At 43.0% G+C, this 18,142-nt stretch overlaps 2 protein-coding genes and 1 long non-coding RNA gene across 6 annotated transcripts; 2 read left to right on the plus strand and 1 right to left on the minus strand.

The window, feature by feature from the left end:
- Positions 1-112: 112 nt before the first annotated feature.
- Positions 113-4,436, plus strand: LOC135260030 (caspase-7-like). Its single transcript, XM_064345107.1, has 6 exons — positions 113-1,339; positions 2,191-2,279; positions 2,878-3,006; positions 3,102-3,277; positions 3,675-3,795; positions 3,910-4,436. Exons 1-6 carry the CDS (start codon positions 1,305-1,307, stop codon positions 4,134-4,136), a joined length of 777 nt encoding a protein of 258 aa, XP_064201177.1. The 5' UTR covers positions 113-1,304; the 3' UTR covers positions 4,137-4,436.
- A 997-nt stretch (positions 4,437-5,433) lies between these two features.
- irf2b (interferon regulatory factor 2b) lies at positions 5,434-17,260 on the plus strand. Of its 4 annotated transcripts, none has more exons than XM_064345108.1 (9): positions 5,434-5,764; positions 8,641-8,733; positions 10,444-10,543; positions 10,973-11,149; positions 11,910-11,944; positions 12,338-12,419; positions 14,226-14,390; positions 15,150-15,193; positions 15,717-17,260. In XM_064345108.1, exons 2-9 carry the CDS (start codon positions 8,647-8,649, stop codon positions 15,999-16,001), a joined length of 975 nt encoding a protein of 324 aa, XP_064201178.1. In that variant the 5' UTR covers positions 5,434-5,764; positions 8,641-8,646; the 3' UTR covers positions 16,002-17,260. The 4 variants fall into 4 exon arrangements, with proteins under 4 accessions (XP_064201178.1, XP_064201182.1, XP_064201179.1 ...); XM_064345112.1 differs by lacking the exon at positions 5,434-5,764 and adding an exon at positions 5,784-5,895; XM_064345109.1 differs by lacking the exon at positions 5,434-5,764 and adding an exon at positions 5,914-6,217.
- LOC135260032 (uncharacterized) lies at positions 17,061-18,137 on the minus strand. Its single transcript, XR_010331453.1, has 2 exons — positions 17,905-18,137; positions 17,061-17,371 (listed from the first exon to the last, which is right to left on the minus strand). It is a non-coding gene; the product is annotated as an uncharacterized LOC135260032 (long non-coding RNA).
- Positions 18,138-18,142: the final 5 nt, after the last annotated feature.

The raw sequence follows: 18,142 nt of genomic DNA on the forward strand, positions 1-18,142 counted from the left end.
ATCTTTAAGGTGCTTGAACCCTCAACACGGCATCAAACCATGAAATTCATATGGAGGGAAGTACTGGTGCCCGATTTGACAGCAACGCTAAGCACACAAGTTGCGGTCCTCAAAGGATAAATTCATTGGAACTTTGACCTTGTTTGAACCTGATCTTTCGTAGTGCGTCCAATCACATCCGTGCTTTGTATGAAGCGAGCAGATGTAAACACGAAAGAACATTTTGGGATAAACCCAAGATTTTCGGTCTCATAAAGCGGATTCAGAATTTAGCCTTACAACGCAGACAACCGGCTCCTACCACCGCTTGTTACAATTTTCCGAACCTACCGCTGTTCTGGATGGATGACGTCAAATTTTGCGGCGCTCGATTCTTCTCGTGTAGTCACCGCCTTACTTGACGTTGAACGCAGCGTTTGATTCTTGTAAAAGCGGCTTTATAGTCAACATTTGTTTGGGTTTTTTATTTATATTTATTATCATTGTTAATTGTGTATTTGGAAAGATGTCTGATTCTCTAGAAAACATGGTGACAAATTCAGAGCTGTGTTGAAAAGCCACTGGTGCAATGTTTCATCTAGGTAATGATTAACTTCGAACTAATCTGTTTCTTGTCATTACTGACAGGCGGAAATAATAGAATGAGTGTATTATGAAAATACATATAAACCTATTTTTATACAGTCTATGATATAAACACAAATTTACTCTGCACACGTTATCTTAGTGACAACACTGTTCTTGTGAAAGTCTGCAAAAAATGACAGTTCAATAATATTGCAAAAGACACAGCAATACAGATAAATTCATGTAGCATATCAAATAGCCTGCTTTAACCTGCTTATAGTGTAGATTGAAGATATCGGCTGTGGTATCATTATTTTGGCTGTTAACACTTGTTGTGGTTTATATTACAAATCATGAAACTGAACAGCTCCATGCTTATATTGAATTAAAGTAACTTAGCACTTTTACAAATCATCTTACAATGCAGGAGAAACATCAGTGCACCTGATGGCTGAAAACCTTGTGTTTGATTACTGAACAGTGGAGTGATATGAAGACATTTGCCTAACACGACAGTGGGGGCCTGTAACCACACGGTTGCAGTTAATGTTTAATTGTGTTGCAAATATCCCCACAAAGTGCAACTGGGCAATAAAGAGAAAAGGAGGTGTGTCTTTAGCTCACTTACATCATCACTTTAAAACTGAAAGAGGAAAAATAAAATCAAGAACCCATTCACATGTTTCAGTTATTCCTCAAAGCTCTTTTTTTCTGTGAAAGACCGAGAGAGAGAACTAATGGATTCTGCATCGCAGATCACAGGAGAGAAAAGGCAAGTATGTTATGTGTGACTCATGTTGTCTGTATTTGGTAATCTCCAGCGTTCTCAATGGTACAGTATAAATACAAATGACTGTCAATAATGAGAAGATAAAGGTTATGTGGTATATGAAGATAATATCTATTTTGAATTGTGCTATTTTGAATAGTACAATATTGCACTAATCATTTATTCTCATGATCTATTTAGTTATGCTAGGATGAGTCTGTTTTTATTGAAATCACTATAAATCAATGTACTACATATTTTGTTTAAGCATTAATGAGTATATATTATGCTATAATTATCATTGTTTTTTTTAAGTGCAATGTAATACAAGTTTTTGTTTGTAATTATGAATTGATGGGGGAAATTACAATGTACAGAGGAGAAATGTTGACACATATTTCTGTTTCTGTTTTAAGTCTAAATGTTGCATCCTTTGCAAATCAGAAATGAACCCAAAATAATTTATCATCTTAATTAATTTTTTTAAACTTTTGGTAGATACACGTTGGGATATTGTTATCAAACCTTAAATATGTGAAAGTACAATGACTGGCTATATATTGCCAATATGCCATTAGCAAAATGGGCTCAAAATTGTGGAATTTTTGAATCAGAAAAATCAGTTCCTTTTTTTCTGATTCATCACATGCTGCATGTCACAATGTATGCATTGAATGAACGGCTCACCTGACCTGTCAGCTCTTTGCTTCTACAATTCTAAAACTCTTTTTACAGGCCTGTCGAATATGGCAGTTTGGTATCCAGAAACAAGCAAATGTATAAGAACGATACATATTTGACGTGTGTGAAACTTAATATTGAATTATTTTATTATTCATTATTAATATTATTAGCTTTCAGGAAAGTCCCTGCCTTTTCCAGTACCGCAGGGATTATGCTCATGTGGGTAAATGCCTCATCATCAACAACGAAGACTTTGCTGGTGAGTGTCGTCAAAATTAAAACTGTGCATTACTACAGTGGACAAAAGCTCCTTTCATTTGATATTCAGAGCCATAAGTTCAGACAGCTGTTTGTGTCGTAGTGTATGGTTGTGACAGTTTGATTTTGACCGTAAATGCATAAACATTTTATTCTATGGAGACACTTGTAGGGTGGTACAATATACCTAGACAGTAGATTTGAGTATGAAATCAATAAACAACTTTATTCGTTTTGTATGGATCTATGCATAATGTGAATGAATGCTAACTGTATTTTAGCATAGATGCACATCTTAAATTACAGTACTATTATTTCAGAGAGGAAACTCACTGATAGTGGTTCTGTAAGTCAGTGACTCTTAAACATTTTGGATCAGAACCCAAAGTGGGTCACGGGAGTCAGTGAGGTGGGAATGAGTCTACATACAGTACATCCCCCTGGGCTGTGCTAGTATGCATATTTCATGGGTCCCTGAAAGGTACTAAAGTTCTAATTTGGGTCCCGGTACTAAAAAGTACTTCCAATTTGGGTCACAATATTAAATAGTTTAATAACCAGCGCTGTAAGGATCCACTTCCTGTCTCTCACCTCTGAAGATATGCCTCAACGGAGCGGTACGGAGGTGGACAGGAAGTTGCTGCGGCGGACGTTCGAATCCCTCAAGTTCACCGTGCAGGAGGAGAATAACCTGTCCGTTGGCGACATGCTGAGGGTCCTACGGGAAGGTGAAGGTTTCCCAGTGTTTTTTGGGAGAATTTTGTACGCCTACGGCTGACGCGGCTGCGTTCTCACTGCCTTGCTATCTTCCCCTGGGCCCCAGTGTCTGAGGAAGACCACGGAGACAGGGCGTGCTTCGTCTGCGTGCTGCTCAGCCACGGGGCGGACGGGACCATTTTCGGAACGGACGGGCAGGTTCCTCTCCGGGCCCTGACCTCTCTCCTCACCGCGAAGAGATGCCCGACCCTGAAGAGGAAGCCCAAATTATTCTTCGTCCAGGTAGAGAATGGCAGCTCTCGCCTTTACCAAACACGCACTACGGTTTCAGACTGGGCGGGGCACCAGGGATTTTGGGCCTGAGTGAAAAGATTTCATCAGGGGTCCCACTACCCCAGAAAATTCTATGTTCTGTTATTTTTTTGAGGGCCCCTGTCAGTCAGAACCTTTAGAATCGTTCTTACAACCCCTGCCAAAAGGTGCCCCTGTACAAACTAATTTCAGTTAAGCAGATTTTGAATGTAACTGACTCATTAGAGTTCTGTTGAGTTCCATCCTTGCTGTGCTCTAGTCTCGGAAGCACCGTTAACACAAAATAATACACGGATTCTTCACGCAATGGGCGCCAGCAAATCCATCCATTAGGTGACAGTTAGCCAACCGCTCGTGCTCTTTGCAGGCTTGCAGGGGACATGACTACGATCCCGGAGTTGAAGTGGACTCAGCGGAGGGTGAACAGTCCTCGGAAATGTCAGAGATTTTGGAGGGAGATTTCCTGTGCAGCTTTTCTACAGTTCCAGGTAACCGCCCAGACTGTACAAATGTGAAATAAGAAAACTACGAAGGCTTTTAGAAAAAAACTTCAACACACTGAAGATGGCTACAGCACTCTCACTGCATTTTTAATTTTGCAGGTTATTTTTCGTGGAGGAACACAGGAACTGGCTCGATTTACATCAGATATCTGTGTGAGATGCTGAGTCAGAACAGAGGCCTGGAAATAACAAAGATCCTGACCAGGGTCAACCACAGGGTGGCGCTAGATTTTGAGTCAAACACCTTCAACTGGCAAACCAGTGGAAAAAAACAAATGCCCTGTATTATGTCCACACTTACAAAAGAGCTCTTCCTCAATGTTTAACAGCAATCTCAAAAGTGTCTGAGATTTTACACACTTTTGTCACCAAATGAATAAAGTACGATACGTACAATGTACAACAAACAATGATAAAAAATTAGAAATTATATTGAAATTAGAAATTAATTAATAGACAAATTTTAATTGCTGATTTTAAACGTAATTCGTGACCTCTGCTTGTTCTTTAATTTATGTTACACTACTATCTGATTCCCTGTTTGATGTTTGTGACTTGATGTTCAGTAACTTGTGTTTTATGTTAGGTCCCTATTGAAAAGGAGATTTTTTTATCTCAATGGAGTACTCCCATTTAAGTAAATAAATAAATAAAATATAAAAATATTTTTTAAAATGTAATGATTTGAAGTTATTATATTTTTGTCTACAGCAATGCCTTGGTTTTCTTGTAAGCTTTCAAACTGAATGTGAGTAAAGCTTTATTGACCTGACAGTGGATGCCACTGCAGTCTCTAACATGAAACATAAAAAACACTGACACATTGCAAAGTAATATTCAAATTATGACTGACCTGCAAGTAAATTTAGGTTTTCAAGTTCGTCGGACACTGAGCAGCGTGCGACCAAATGACACACGTAGAGTACAGAAACAACCACAAAAGCACAGTGCGGACATGCGGCTGGACACTGGGAGGGGCCTTTCCGCTGGAGTGATATTTAGTCACACGAATGTCAATGAGTACGTGGTTTGTATGAGCTCAGGACCATAGTGCCCCTGGGAGGGCATCACTGCTTCAAATCCAGTCACGTTCAGACCTCTGAGCAGACGAGGGTTAACGGAACTCTCTCACTAATAAGCCCCCGTTTCTTGTCTACAGGAGTTAGGACTCCTAGTGTGTATTTACAAAGAGACAGACACTCTTTGGGAACCTACAGAGACGGAGAATCACTGGTGAATTAAGTGTTTAACTATTCTTGATACATCAGTATTATTGATAAAATTCTCGTAGCATCTCATGGTAAAATATTCTTCAGAGGAAGGCTTTATGGGATTAGACAGCTGTTTGTGTATTTACATGACACTGTTTAGTCACGAAAAAAGCAGGTGGTTTAAGTCGTTAATTTTAATTGATGGGACTGTGTTGCAGGTGTATGCAATGTGTGGCTTAGATGTACACTGAAAACAGCTTGGAATGGTTGGTATTGCAAAAACAATTGTTAATGCAAAAACACTTCGGTAGAGGAATTTCCCTGTAGCTAAAGTGCGTTTGCGGAGTTATTACATGAAGACATACGCGCTGAGTGACAATTCCGCAGTTACCCTGATAAAGCAGAACCCCTCGGTCGCGTTTTAAGTCACTGCGAAGCGAAAACGAAATTTCGGTTTCCGACAATACGCAGAAATGAAGACCAATAATATACCACAGAAGCCTTCCTACGCTCACACGTTTGCACTACGCCCTCTAGGCATGAACTGAAGCGAAACAAGCGCGTTGGGAGGGGATTTCCAGATCACCGTTTCCTTTACTTGTTTTGCTTTCGGTCTGGACACCGAACGAGACGGAAGTTAAAAATCTCCGTTTTATAACCACGGGCCACAAACTTAACTGTTGATTTGAAGTCTGTGAGAACATTCGCCGCGTTTGTACAGGGCACATTTTGCCTTATCACAGGTAAGATCATTCCCTCTTCGGATAGGGAAGAATTTGTCTATTATGTTTTGACCGACAGGAAGCTTCATCGAAAAAGGATCGTCTATAATCCCCGCGAAAGGATGGAAGTGGAAGTCAAACGCAAGGCAGAGGTTTGATTTCACTTTTGGATTGCTTCAACTCACTAGAATGGAAGCGAGCTGTAAACTGTCTAGGACGGTGTTTGTCTACCGATAGTCAACTCGCAGCTGTCAGTTAGTCGATGTAACTTTGGCCATGACGAATTTGGTTATTGCCCACGATGTAAGCTATTGCAACAGTCTAAAAAAACCAATATGAATTGAATATGAACCCAGAATCAGCGGTAATAATTCATGCAAAAGTCTAAATATGGATATATGTTCCTGTGATTATGAGAACAATTGTTATGCTCAGAAACGTCACATGGGATGGGATAAGAACGAATAAGTGTTGGTACGTTACTGGATACTTATTTGTGATTTATATTGATTCAAATTGTTCTAATGTTGTCTTTTCTGCATTTGTAATATCTGAAGAATAAGTCGTGCTTTTTTGGAGATTGTAGCCTAGTTGGTTACGCGTTTGCACATTTAATTCTAGAACAAGGGATGGCGCATTAAGTGCTGTACAGAGACTTATGAACGTCGGTGTAATCTGTCTGAGTTGAATGTGTTTGACAAGCAATCTTTTTATTCCTTCGAAAAATATTTCTCTTTTCTTTTTCTATAACTCTAGCGTATATCAAGGTTACACCAGCAAAACCAACAAGGTTCCGTAGTCAGCGACCAGTCAAAACGGCTTTTGACAAGGTCAGGGCTGTTTGTAGCTAGTGTAGGCTACATAAGTGAAATTCGGAGATACTCTTCCTCTCTGCTTTTGAACAGTTGGGGCTGATTCGGTTTTCAATACGGTCACCTGTCCGTGTGTTGTGCAGGTATGCTGAAGTTGAACTAAAAAGCCCTTCATGTTTTAAAACATTGTATAAACTTAAGGGTAACAACTGCGTAGTCTAGAACAACACAGTTGTAGAAGCAATCGTGGAGTTGTAGATACCGCGCGTGTCCAAGGTACAACGCGTTGTTGTGTTCGTTCAACCATCACTGTTTATAGTTTTCGTAATTTCACGGGTAAGCCTGCCTATTAGTGCATACATACTGTAAATTCAAAGTACATATGTTAGTGAAATCTTTCATTCATCTTTGGCTTAGAGTGACAGTGTACAATCCTTACCGCCCTACCGAGGAACTCGCCCACGTGACAGCGTTACTGAAGCTCAACATGAGAGTTGAAATTAGTAGGCTATCCTCTGAAAAGCGCGTTTCAGTACAGTAAATAAAAATACGTTAGGAACTAACAGTCAACTTGGAGAGAAGCACACGGAGCCTTGCTCTTTAAGTCTAGAGGCTTCTTCACCCGTTCTGGGAGGGCGCGTACCTAGAGGCTCTGCTAATTGCCATGCCAAAGAGCTTAGGGTGTGCTGACTGTCGGTGATCAGAGGTTCACATGCATTGCCTTTTCCAGAATACAGCCAAATAGGTGAACAGTGTTGTTCCATTTCCCCCATTCCAAGTTGATTTTTTCATATCCGCAAAGTAGGTCCTATGGTACAATTTCAGATTTGGGGGAGGGTGGACACCGAAATGTGTCCAAAACTAAGGAAATCCTTTTTAGTCATTACAGTGCTTTGACATCAGTGTACTGATTGTGAACTACTTATAAATGTATGTACTGTAAGCATATACTGTGTATTCAGTTTGATTGTGGAGGAAAGAAAAACTATTATTGAGGCACCATTTCTAAGCACAAGAATATCTATAAAAAACAGTAGAATGTATCATAGGGTGTACACATGTACTGTATCGGTACTTATAATACATACAATAAATACAAATGCCCATGCAAACAGCAGGAATGAAAGGTATTGAGACTGGAATTTTTTAAACTTCAGGTTTCATAAAAATCTAACTACTTTTTGCTTTTGATAATCCGATCTGAATCAAATCAGTCAAAAGAAGTATATTATGGTTACTCTGATGAAGGCAGGTATAGGCCTGTATATTTAGTGCAAAATTAAAACACACAATGGTATTTCTCTACCACAGTCCAGTCCAGCCTTATTGTCTGGAAGACTGTGGACCTTTATTACGTTTTATTATGTTTATCACCAGGTGAATATTAACCACGGGCGGCGCAGAGGACAGATAGCAGTTAGAAGGATTTATTATTATAGTGGCAGATATGTCTGTACATTGTTGTCAGGTTGGTGGGGGGGGGTGATGTTTTTGAATGTGGTTGCATGCAGCAGTATGAGGACTTGAGACACAGGTACAGGCACCGGACCTCTGTACTTTGAGCCATTGGAGGTTGTAGTTCTGAGCTGAAAGTGTAGGGGCGTGTGTGCCTTGTACAGGTGTCACCTGCTCTCGCTGGGCTTTCTGCGAAACCCGCTAACTGCCCTCCACCACATCCGAACACGCTGCGACAAACGTTCACACCTTCACATCTCTGTAACGCGTTCTTGCCAAACCAACACTCTGGACAGCAGTGAAAATGGCGGAAAAAAACAATCAAATGTCACTTCACTAGGCCGCGGGAGTGCCAACTTAAATGAGCTGCGTCAAAAGTGATGGTCACACAACCCTGTACATTCACACAAAGAGAAAAGCGATTTCTTATTCAACCAGCACATTGAAAAAAAGTTACAAACCTGTGTCTCTCTGATGAATAGAATCTGTTTTTTTTTCTGTTGGCACCCGGGTAAGATGTGTACTTGTCCCTGGGTCTCCGGGCCCTCGGATGTGGTTGAGTGCTGGGGCAGGCTCTGTACTGCACAGTGAGTGGAGAACACATGCAAATGCTTCTGTCCCTGCCGTCAGGTGGCCATGCCGGTGGAGAGAATGCGCATGAGGCCGTGGCTGGAGGAGCAGATAAACTCGGACAAAATACCGGGACTGAAATGGGTCAACAGAGTGAGTACAGAATGAACTGAACTTTCCTTCTTTAAAAAAAATAAATAAATAAAAATGTAGCGTTCAGCAGTGAGCTTGCTGAAATGCTTTAAGATCAGGTGAAATGCCAGGACCGAAATGGGCCAACAGGCTGAGTACAGAATGAACTGAACTTTCTTCCTTTAATAAATTATTATTTTTTTAAATGTGGCGTTCAGCAGTGAGCCTCACCGAAACGCTTTCAGGTCATGAGCTGTTTTCGTATTTGCCTCCTCTTTGATGCTGTTCGGGGGAGTCTCGCTGTGGAACTGCATTTAACAGGCTGAGAAGGTCTGGGGGACCGCTTTGTTTGCGACACTGTTGGAATGACAGACACACACGAATGAGTTCCTTCAATGTGCAAACATCATCGTGAGTCACACATAAATATTTTTGGAAGGCACACGCCAGCAGGTTCATGCAAATGTTTACAGCTTTCCTCCTCTGCATTAATAGCTGAAATTCTTTTTTCAAAACGCCTGTTGAAATTGAAAGAGAATTTCGCAACTTATGTTAGGAAATAAAATATCTCTGAAGCTCCTAAAAAGACTCAAATTTTGTTTTGTTATGTTTGTGTCTGTTGATCCTCATGTCAGATCTCATATTACTGAGAGGACATTTTTTATGATATGTAAAGGATATATAAATATGAAAATTATAATGTCTTTCTATGTTATACAATTCCCACCCCAGTCTTATGCATGCTTAACTTTACCACCAACTGTCCTCTAAATAGATAACTAGATTAATTGTATATTCAGTAATTCTCTGTAAATGTACAGCCGCTACTGTACATTTACAGTAGTGGCTTGCTCCTGTATTACTGTGTGATTCCACCAGGAAACAGTGAGATGCTTTCCGCTTTTCAAGTATCAGAAACGTCCACCATGTTTGTAACCCTCACCCGATCTGCTCTTCAGTCCTGCAGAGTAATTTTGGCAGCCGGGAACACTGTAGCATCTAAATACGGCCCTTCTATATCTGCTCGGCAATTTAACATAGCGGGACTCCTCTCCGTAAAACTCCCTTTTGCGCACACATTGCATCATTACAGGGCGGTTGCCCGTCGCCTCAGAATAAAATAAAAACGAGGGAAGAAACCGAAAGCGTTTTGTGTACTCAGGAATTACGTTAACAGCCAAACATTTGCAGAGGGATTACCGGCACGCAAGCTGGTGTTCTCTTACGTTTCCTAGGTGACGCAGCTGTGTCCTGTTTGCATTTGAAATTGAGGAGGGTGAAGACGGGGCTGCTGGGTAGCTCATTCGGCTAAAGTGCGGTGTTTCAGTGGCGCCGGTCCTGACCTTGCCAGTGTACGCCACCGGGGTGGGGGAGCAGAGCCGCCCAGGGGTGGAGGGGTTTCAGTCGGCTTGCAATGCAGAGTGGGCCCTCTGTTTGTGCAGGGGGCTTGCAGTCCAACTGCGCAGGTGTGCTGCTCCAGTGCAGCGGCTGCAGGGGCTTGCAGTCCGACTGTGCAGGTGCGCTGCTCCAGTGCAGCGGCTGCAGGGGCTTGCAGTCCGACTGCGCAGGTGCGCTGCTCCAGTGCAGCGGCTGCAGGGGCTTGCAGTCCGACTGCGCAGGTGCGCTGCTCCAGTGCAGCGGCTGCAGGGGCTTGCAGTCTGACTGCGCAGGTGTGCTGCAGGTCAGGAGCCTCCGCGGGTCAGGTGACCCGGCGTGTGTTTTCTCCCGCAGGAGAAGAGAATATTCCAGATTCCCTGGATGCACGCGGCACGCCATGGCTGGGACGTGGAGAAGGACGCGCCCCTGTTCCGGAACTGGGCGATTCACACAGGTATGGCCTCACGGGTCACACCCACAGACGGGTTTGTATAGGGAACGCCAGCATTTGTGATGAACGATAGTGGCAGTAATAACAGACCTACAAAACGGCCACAGACTGCTAGAAGAACAGAATTGCAACGGCAGTAGATAGTATATGGTTAATAGTGAGACCAAGCTGTCGTAGTTTATGTTTTTTACCTTTAAAGATAAGGATTTTGCCATAAATGTTTTGTTCTGTTTCAGTGGTCTCATTTAACTGGTAGTGCTCTGGCTAAGTTTGAGAGACTGAGAGGAAGGCTTCACTGCAAACTTTATGGCTTCTTTTTTGCAAAAATTTGCATTATTATTATTATTATTATTATTATATATTTTTGACATCATCTTAAATCAGTGCAACTTCTTTTCTGTTCTTCGCCCCTTTTCCCCGCGTGTCCTTCAGGAAAGCACCAGCCTGGCGTGGACAAGCCCGACCCGAAAACCTGGAAGGCCAATTTCCGCTGTGCGATGAACTCCCTGCCCGACATCGAGGAGGTGAAGGACAAGAGCATCAAGAAGGGGACCAACGCCTTCAGGGTCTACAGGATGCTGCTGCCGTCCGAGAGGCCCACTAAGAGAGGTGAGGTGCAGATGAGTTTCGGCCTCTGCGCGCGCTTCTGGGGCCGGTTCTCCTGGTTCCCTTCTGTGGATCTGTGAGCGAGCGAGCGAGCGGGCGAGCGGGCGAGGGAGCGAGCTTTCGCTCTCATTTCAAATGGTGAATGGTAAATGGACTGCATTTATATAGCGCTTTTATCCAACGCGCTTTACAATTGATGCCTTGCATTCACCAGAGCAGTTAGGGGTTAGGGGTTAGGTGCTCAGGGACACTTCGACATTCCCAGGGCAGGGGATCGAACCGGCAACCCTCCGACTGCCAGACAAGCGCTCTTACCTCCTGAGCTATGTCGCCCCATTTCAAGACAACGCGACGGTGCTCTCTTTCAACACGGCACGCGCCGAACCTTGGCAAGTGCCCGGCGCCAAGATTTTCATTTCCAACACAAACAACAATTTCAGTTTCTATAGAAATACAAGGGGATTACACGAGTGGATGATTACACAGGTAAATGCAGGAAGACTTGATTAAATGATTCTACATCAAGACATGATCACAGATTCCACTTTTGCTTTTCTCGCTTATGACCTCTTGGCAATGGCGTATGTCATTTCTTTTGCACAGGTTAAATAAATAAGTGCTGGCTCAACCATGCGAACAATTAAGCATTACATTACATTTGCATTAAGCTTAGCCAGATGTTTCTTCTTTTGCACTGAAAACAACACAGCAACACAGAGGGAAGGATTACCGTACTTAGAGTCTGTGCTTTCTCCATTTTCAGGCAAGAAGAGGGGTGAAAGGGAAGATAAAATAAAGGTAATGATATATATGTATTCTGGGTATATAGATTGTGCAGTTCATGCACAGAGGTCCATTTAAGTGATTACAGTGCGTAGATTGCTCTGCATTTGACTGATGAGCCCTTCGTTCTAAATGAAATTTAGAATGTTCGCATGTAGTGCTTTAGATTATTATGGGTTACTTCCATAAATCCAGGGTCTCAAGCAATCTACTGTATGTTCTGTATGTTATAGCCATTTGGCAGCCTTGGTGTCTTGAATGTTGACCTATAGACCAGGTTAGAAGGCAACTCCGTTACTCTGTCTAAGACCGAGCAGGAGAGCTGGAACCAGTCAGCAGGTGAAAATCCAGGTTTCCTCCTCGCTGTGATGAAGCCTCTTTGGTAAAAATAGGCTCTCGCCCTCTCAGGTGGGGCCCAGGTCTCCCTCGCGGAGGAGTGAGAAGAAGGTGGCGAAAGCGGAGAGCTCGGTGGACAGCACGGTGCTGACGGGTAAGGGCTGTGCCCCGCGTGGGCGTCTCGCCTGGCTTTCCGATGCCCATGTGGACCGCGGGCATAAGCCTGCCACAGAGACGAGGTGCCCGCAGGCGACGGGCTGCAGCCTGCCTGCACACAGATGGATGAAACAGTTGAACCCTTTAATGTGTGACGTCACAAATGTGGGATTGGAATGTTCTTCAGTGAACATTCTGATGCTAGTGTCACTATCACTTCTGGTGACTGAAAGCATTGGAGTTCTAGAACACTGACTTATAATTTTGCAGAAAACAAAATGTTCCAAAAAACCTGCCCTTCAAAGGGTTGATATTCTGCTCGCTCAAGCAGTTACATTGTGTCAGAAAAGGGAAAAACCACATTTTGATAACATCGGGGTTTTTTTGTTTGTTTTGTTTTTTTTAAACCAAGGCAGGTGGGGGGCAAAATTGCACAAAAAATATTCTGAGTACACTCACATATTCACGGAATCAGCCTCTCATTGTTGACTTCGGGATAAATTCCGGTGACTCACAGTGGGCGTTGTTTGCATTGTGTAGTGCCATTGAGTGACGGGGGATGGGCGGGTCTGCAAGCAGGCACAGATTATTTCACTGTACCTCAGTGAAGGACCTGTCAGCAGTGGAAACGGTGCAGTGTCTGCCACAAGGTGCTCCGCTTGTGGGCTGTGCTGCGGCTGCCTTTGCTTTTGAGAAAGCAGTTACACAGGGCCAACGTTCGTATGAAGCTGGCAGTGTTACTGCATGCCTTTTATGTAAGGAAGTGCAGCAGAGATGTGTGTGTGTGTGTGTGTGTGTGTGTGTGTGTACATTAACTAGAGTGTTATTTTATTTCACATAAAACCTTTACATAAAATTATTCAAAATAAAATAATTGTAACAAATAAAAAATTAAATGAGAAATCACTCCACTCCACACCCCACACTGCTGGTTTATTTTTACTTCTATGAAAGTATGAAAGGTCCAAACAGCTTGAAGGACTAATTGTTTTTCCACCTGCTCTGGCCATGCTCTTCCATGCCAAATTTAAACTGCTGATGTTTTTTTTTTCTTCTTAATATCATAGACAAGAATAGACTAATCAAACAGTGTGAAGTGTTCACGCTGACATTTGATTGGCTGTGCTTTACTGTTGCTAGTGGTTTTAGCCTTTATTACACAGTTCTGTGGAGAGCAGCACACACTTTGAAGCCCAAAACACTCAAGGGAATGTCATTGTAGCTAATCTCGATGCAGACGGCTATTGTTCAAATGCAGTTGCATCATAACTGTGCTAGAAAATACACTGTTGAACCCCAGCAACAAACACGTATCACCCCCTCAAGTTGTTAACCACACATTTATCAGTTGCGCATTTATTAGCCACATTTTAGTGCCGTTTTAGTGAAACAGAGGGAATATTTGTTGTACGTCGCTCTGGATAAGAGCGTCTGCCAAATGCCTGTAATGTAAAAAATGTAATGTAATATCCAGCTTACCTGAAACCTTAGACAAGCAGGTAGTACTGTTTCCTTACTGACACACAAAAATAGAACAGATTTATTCCAAAATAAATATAGGCATTCACAGATATTTTTAAAAATGCGATCAATGTTTTTGAATCGGTAAACGCACTTTCACATTCTTGTGTGAGCCCCTATCGCCACGGAAACACTTGACTGTGACTTTTCTGAATGGCCGTTACTGCTGTGTGTTTTCAGTGTGATTGAACATCCAAGATTATATTTTAAAGCTAGGGTTATGTTTTGTCCTGGCAGCTGCTCGATTTTTTGACGGTGTTCCCCCTCTCCGCGTCGTCCTCAGGCACCCATCGCCTAGCAACCCGCGGCTCCGCCGTGGACCAACTGATCGTCGGGGGCGACCTGCCGGACGTGTGCCAGACCATCGAGGTGACGACGGAGAGCGAGGACCAGTCCGTCAGCTCCAGCCACGCCTACCCGCTCCAGATCTCCCCCATCTCCTCCTGCGGTGGGTACGCCACGCCCCTTAGAGACTGTTGGCGCGGTGGGCCCCAGGCAATGTTCCGCTTCCTCGTAGGAACGTCGAACTGAAAAAGTTCCCGGGGAATTACCCTGTCTTCAGCTCGGGGTCTGTCCCGGACGGCTGATGCTGTGAGGGTGTGGCAGTGCAAGTCATGCCTGTCCCTTTGGGTGTGGCGCACATACCGTGAAATAAACGCGAGCAAAAGAGAAGAGAGGAACAGAAATAATCCATTCAGAAATAATTTAGTGCTGTTTAAAAAATGATCCGTTTTTTTTTTGTGTTTCTCACAGTAATAATAATTACGCGCAGTGATTATGATCTAATGTATGTATGAACTATTCAGATTACAACCCTGGGATTATAGAGAAAAGTGCATGCTGGGCAACGTAGTGCTTTCTTGAATGAGTATCCATTCGTCGTGAATACATTACTAATTTTTCACTGAGAACATTATGCAAGGAGGGAAGTGCTCTTTCAGTCATATTCTGACCAAGCCCTTGCTTGACAGGCCAAGATTTCAAAGTTACTGTCCTAAATTTGTTGTAGATCAGTCTCAGATTTGCACAAGATCGGAACTTTCACCATTGAACTCGTTACATCTGTTGGATTGCATTCCTCTCTTCCCCTGGAACAGAACGCCACACACCAAACCATCTCATTTTTCCACTCAGACCTGTTTGTCAGGAAATGATTGGGGTTGCCAGTTTCATTCGTTTTTTTTGTCTTTCTGCTTTCATCCCACAGACAGTGACACAGACAGCGTTCACAGCGAGAAGGACAGTAAGGAGGTGCGTACCGGTAAACGTGCCGCAGTCTTCTGTGCTGCTTTGCTGCTTCCACTAATCGAGCCAGTCCAGTTAAACATTTACAAAGAGCCGAATGTCCATTTGAAAGGCTGAGCGTGTGTTCCGGAATCAACCGGGTGCTCAGTACGAGCATTTTGCACTCAGAGGAAAGTTTGTTTGTTTAAATGTTAAAATACTGTGCCTTTTCTGGATAGGAGCACCTTTACTCTCTCAGAATAAATTAGCATTTTATTTTGCGGTGCTTTACTTTTTCTGTCCTTGTGAAGGGTCTTGATTTTTGTTTTGAGTCCCAGAATTCTGCTCTGCCCTAGCACCACGTTATGGCTGCCTGTCTATCCCATAGATAGCAAGAGCTTAGACAGGTTGGCCCGTAGGTGTTCAAAATTTCCAAGATGGCTGTCCAGCATAAGCTGCTTTCTTGGGATGCACATACCAGTGAACATGCTCTTGGCAGTCAGTCAGTCTTGGCTACACTGACCCCTCCCACTCCGCGTTTGATTGACAGGGCCTGCATGAGCTGTGGAATCTGTGCCCGGCAGATGGGAAGGACTCTGTGCTGAAGCTGCCCGGCATGGCCACCTTCGTCACGGCGGGGAAGACCAACTTCAGGGTGACCAACAGCCGGGAGGAGAGCCCGCTCATCGCCTACAACACCACGCCGTGGGACATCCCGTCCGTCCTTCCCCCCGCCCTTCCCGGCGCTTCCAGCCACACCCCCTCCCCCGAAACCCGCGCCAGCGTCATCATGAAGACCTCTGACATCTCCAAGTCTGGCATCAAAACGTGCTGATACAGGGCCAGGATTTTTTTTTCTCCAAAGACTACTTCTCTGGGACCAGGCCTCTAGGTAGGTGTGGCTGAACTACACATACCTGCTTGGGGTGGAACACACCTGGCCTAGCCTGGGTCTGAGGAGAGGTGCCATCCTCTGGAAATGGCAGCAAGACAAGTGATCCCACTGCCCCCTAGTGGATGGGAGGCATTAGCCTTGTGGATGGTAACTAGTTCTTAGCAAACTGTGGCACATCTCATTCTCACTTGTAGGGTGGAGAAAGACCATTCTACTGTCCTTGGTGTGAGTGTGTAAATAGTGGGTCATGTGCATAATTTCTAGAATCTTCCTCACCTTACTGAAAATATCTATTCTGTATGTGGTTATCTGTGTCTGGGTCCTTTGGTTATGGTTTAAGTAATTTCTGAGGATATGTATGGTTGACCATCATATGGGGCAACATCTTTTTACCACACCTCTGTCCAAAGTCATGACATTGGAGAGAGTGATTCAATGCACTCACTGTACCATGTGTAGAGACACTGGGCCTCATTCACGAAACATGCGTACGATCACATTTGATCGTAAACTGCATGTAAGAACATTTCCAGGAACGTGTCAGCATTCATAATTTTTTTCTTCTTTGTATTTGTTCCTGGCTGTTTCCTCATGCTAATCACATGAACAGGATTGCACATAACATTTACAAACAGTCAGCATTCATCATCTCATATACACCTGGGATGTGCACAAAAACGAAGGTCTGAATCCCATATTGGTTTTTTCGTAGGTACATTTTTAAGAGCAAAAGTAAGAGTAATTTAAGAAAAGTTTTGTGAATGAGGCCCATTGGCTTGAAACATTTTCTTAAATGTATTTTCATATAAAGGGAATATTTTATCCAAGGTTTGCTTTTTTACTGAGAATAAGGAATTTAGTGATTTCTGTGACACTGTTGAATTCACATGACACGTGTTTATGATTTTAATCATGTGTTGTAAATGTTTTGAGGCCTCCGATAGCACTGTATGTATGAATATGTACATGAACATGTATGTGCTTGTGTACAGTATGTGCTTATATGTGTTTGTGTATGATTATATGTTCATATATAATGCAGACACATATTAATAAATGTATTATGTTTCCATGCACATACATGCTATTAATCCTGTGGATCATTAAATATACAAATCTTAATTAAGATTTTTATTCTAATTTGCATCTTGTTTCTGTAAAATTGTACACAGAAATAAATTTGAGACATTTGTTTTGAATGTTTTTCTATGCTGGTGTCTTTATATTAGAATGCATAAAAGGTTTCACATCTTACAGTTGGAATATCTTTGTCAGAAATGGTCCTGTTCACTCTCTTGGGCCAGGGAGTGCTACAACATGAAAAGGAAAATACAAAGCCAGTGTAAACAAGCTCACCCGGACTTTAACCTGTAGTGGCACTGTGATTGGCTGTCGGGCAAATGTTGTAATTTGTTTTTCCAGTAGGTCAAGGGCTGCGAATGTTTCGCAACAGAGTGCTTTCCAAGACAAGTTTAAATAGACTTCACAACCCACACATAACCCACATCTATGAAGTTCATTTCCCATAAGCCCCTCGGTTAAATATTTTGCTGAACTTTTGAATACTGCTTCCCTGTTGAATGTCACTGTAGCATAACGGGCAGAAAAATTGTGCTTGTAACTCCAAAGTTGTAGATTCATCTCCCGGGTGGGGCCTTGCTATTGTATATTTGATCAGAGTACTTAACCTGAGCTGTGTTAGTAAGTATCCAACTGTACTAATGGACTATATAAGAATGTAAGATGTGTAATTCATTGTGGATAGTGGTATTCCCTAGGCCCTTGTTACTACAATAACAGCCCTTGAGGTCCAAGAACTGCTGGTTTCCCACCATTGCTTTACCTGGGAGTCAGGTGTGACTGCAGTCTGGCCAATCAGTAGCATTGATTGTTCAGTTAATCACCTGGGGGAAAGCAAAATTCATCGATGGCTGGGAAAAAAATGTTGTTGATGATTCATAGACTGTAAACTGGTTCTGACCGAAAGTTCTGATTTTACCTTGACATTTTCGTGTTCTATCTGTACCGTAAACAGGCACATGAAATTAGCAGCCGCAGACAGTCTCAGTTTACCTGATTCC

The sequence above is a fragment of the Anguilla rostrata genome, chromosome 7, assembly GCF_018555375.3.
Source record: "Anguilla rostrata isolate EN2019 chromosome 7, ASM1855537v3, whole genome shotgun sequence".
In the NCBI taxonomy this organism is placed as follows: Eukaryota; Metazoa; Chordata; class Actinopteri; order Anguilliformes; family Anguillidae; genus Anguilla; species Anguilla rostrata.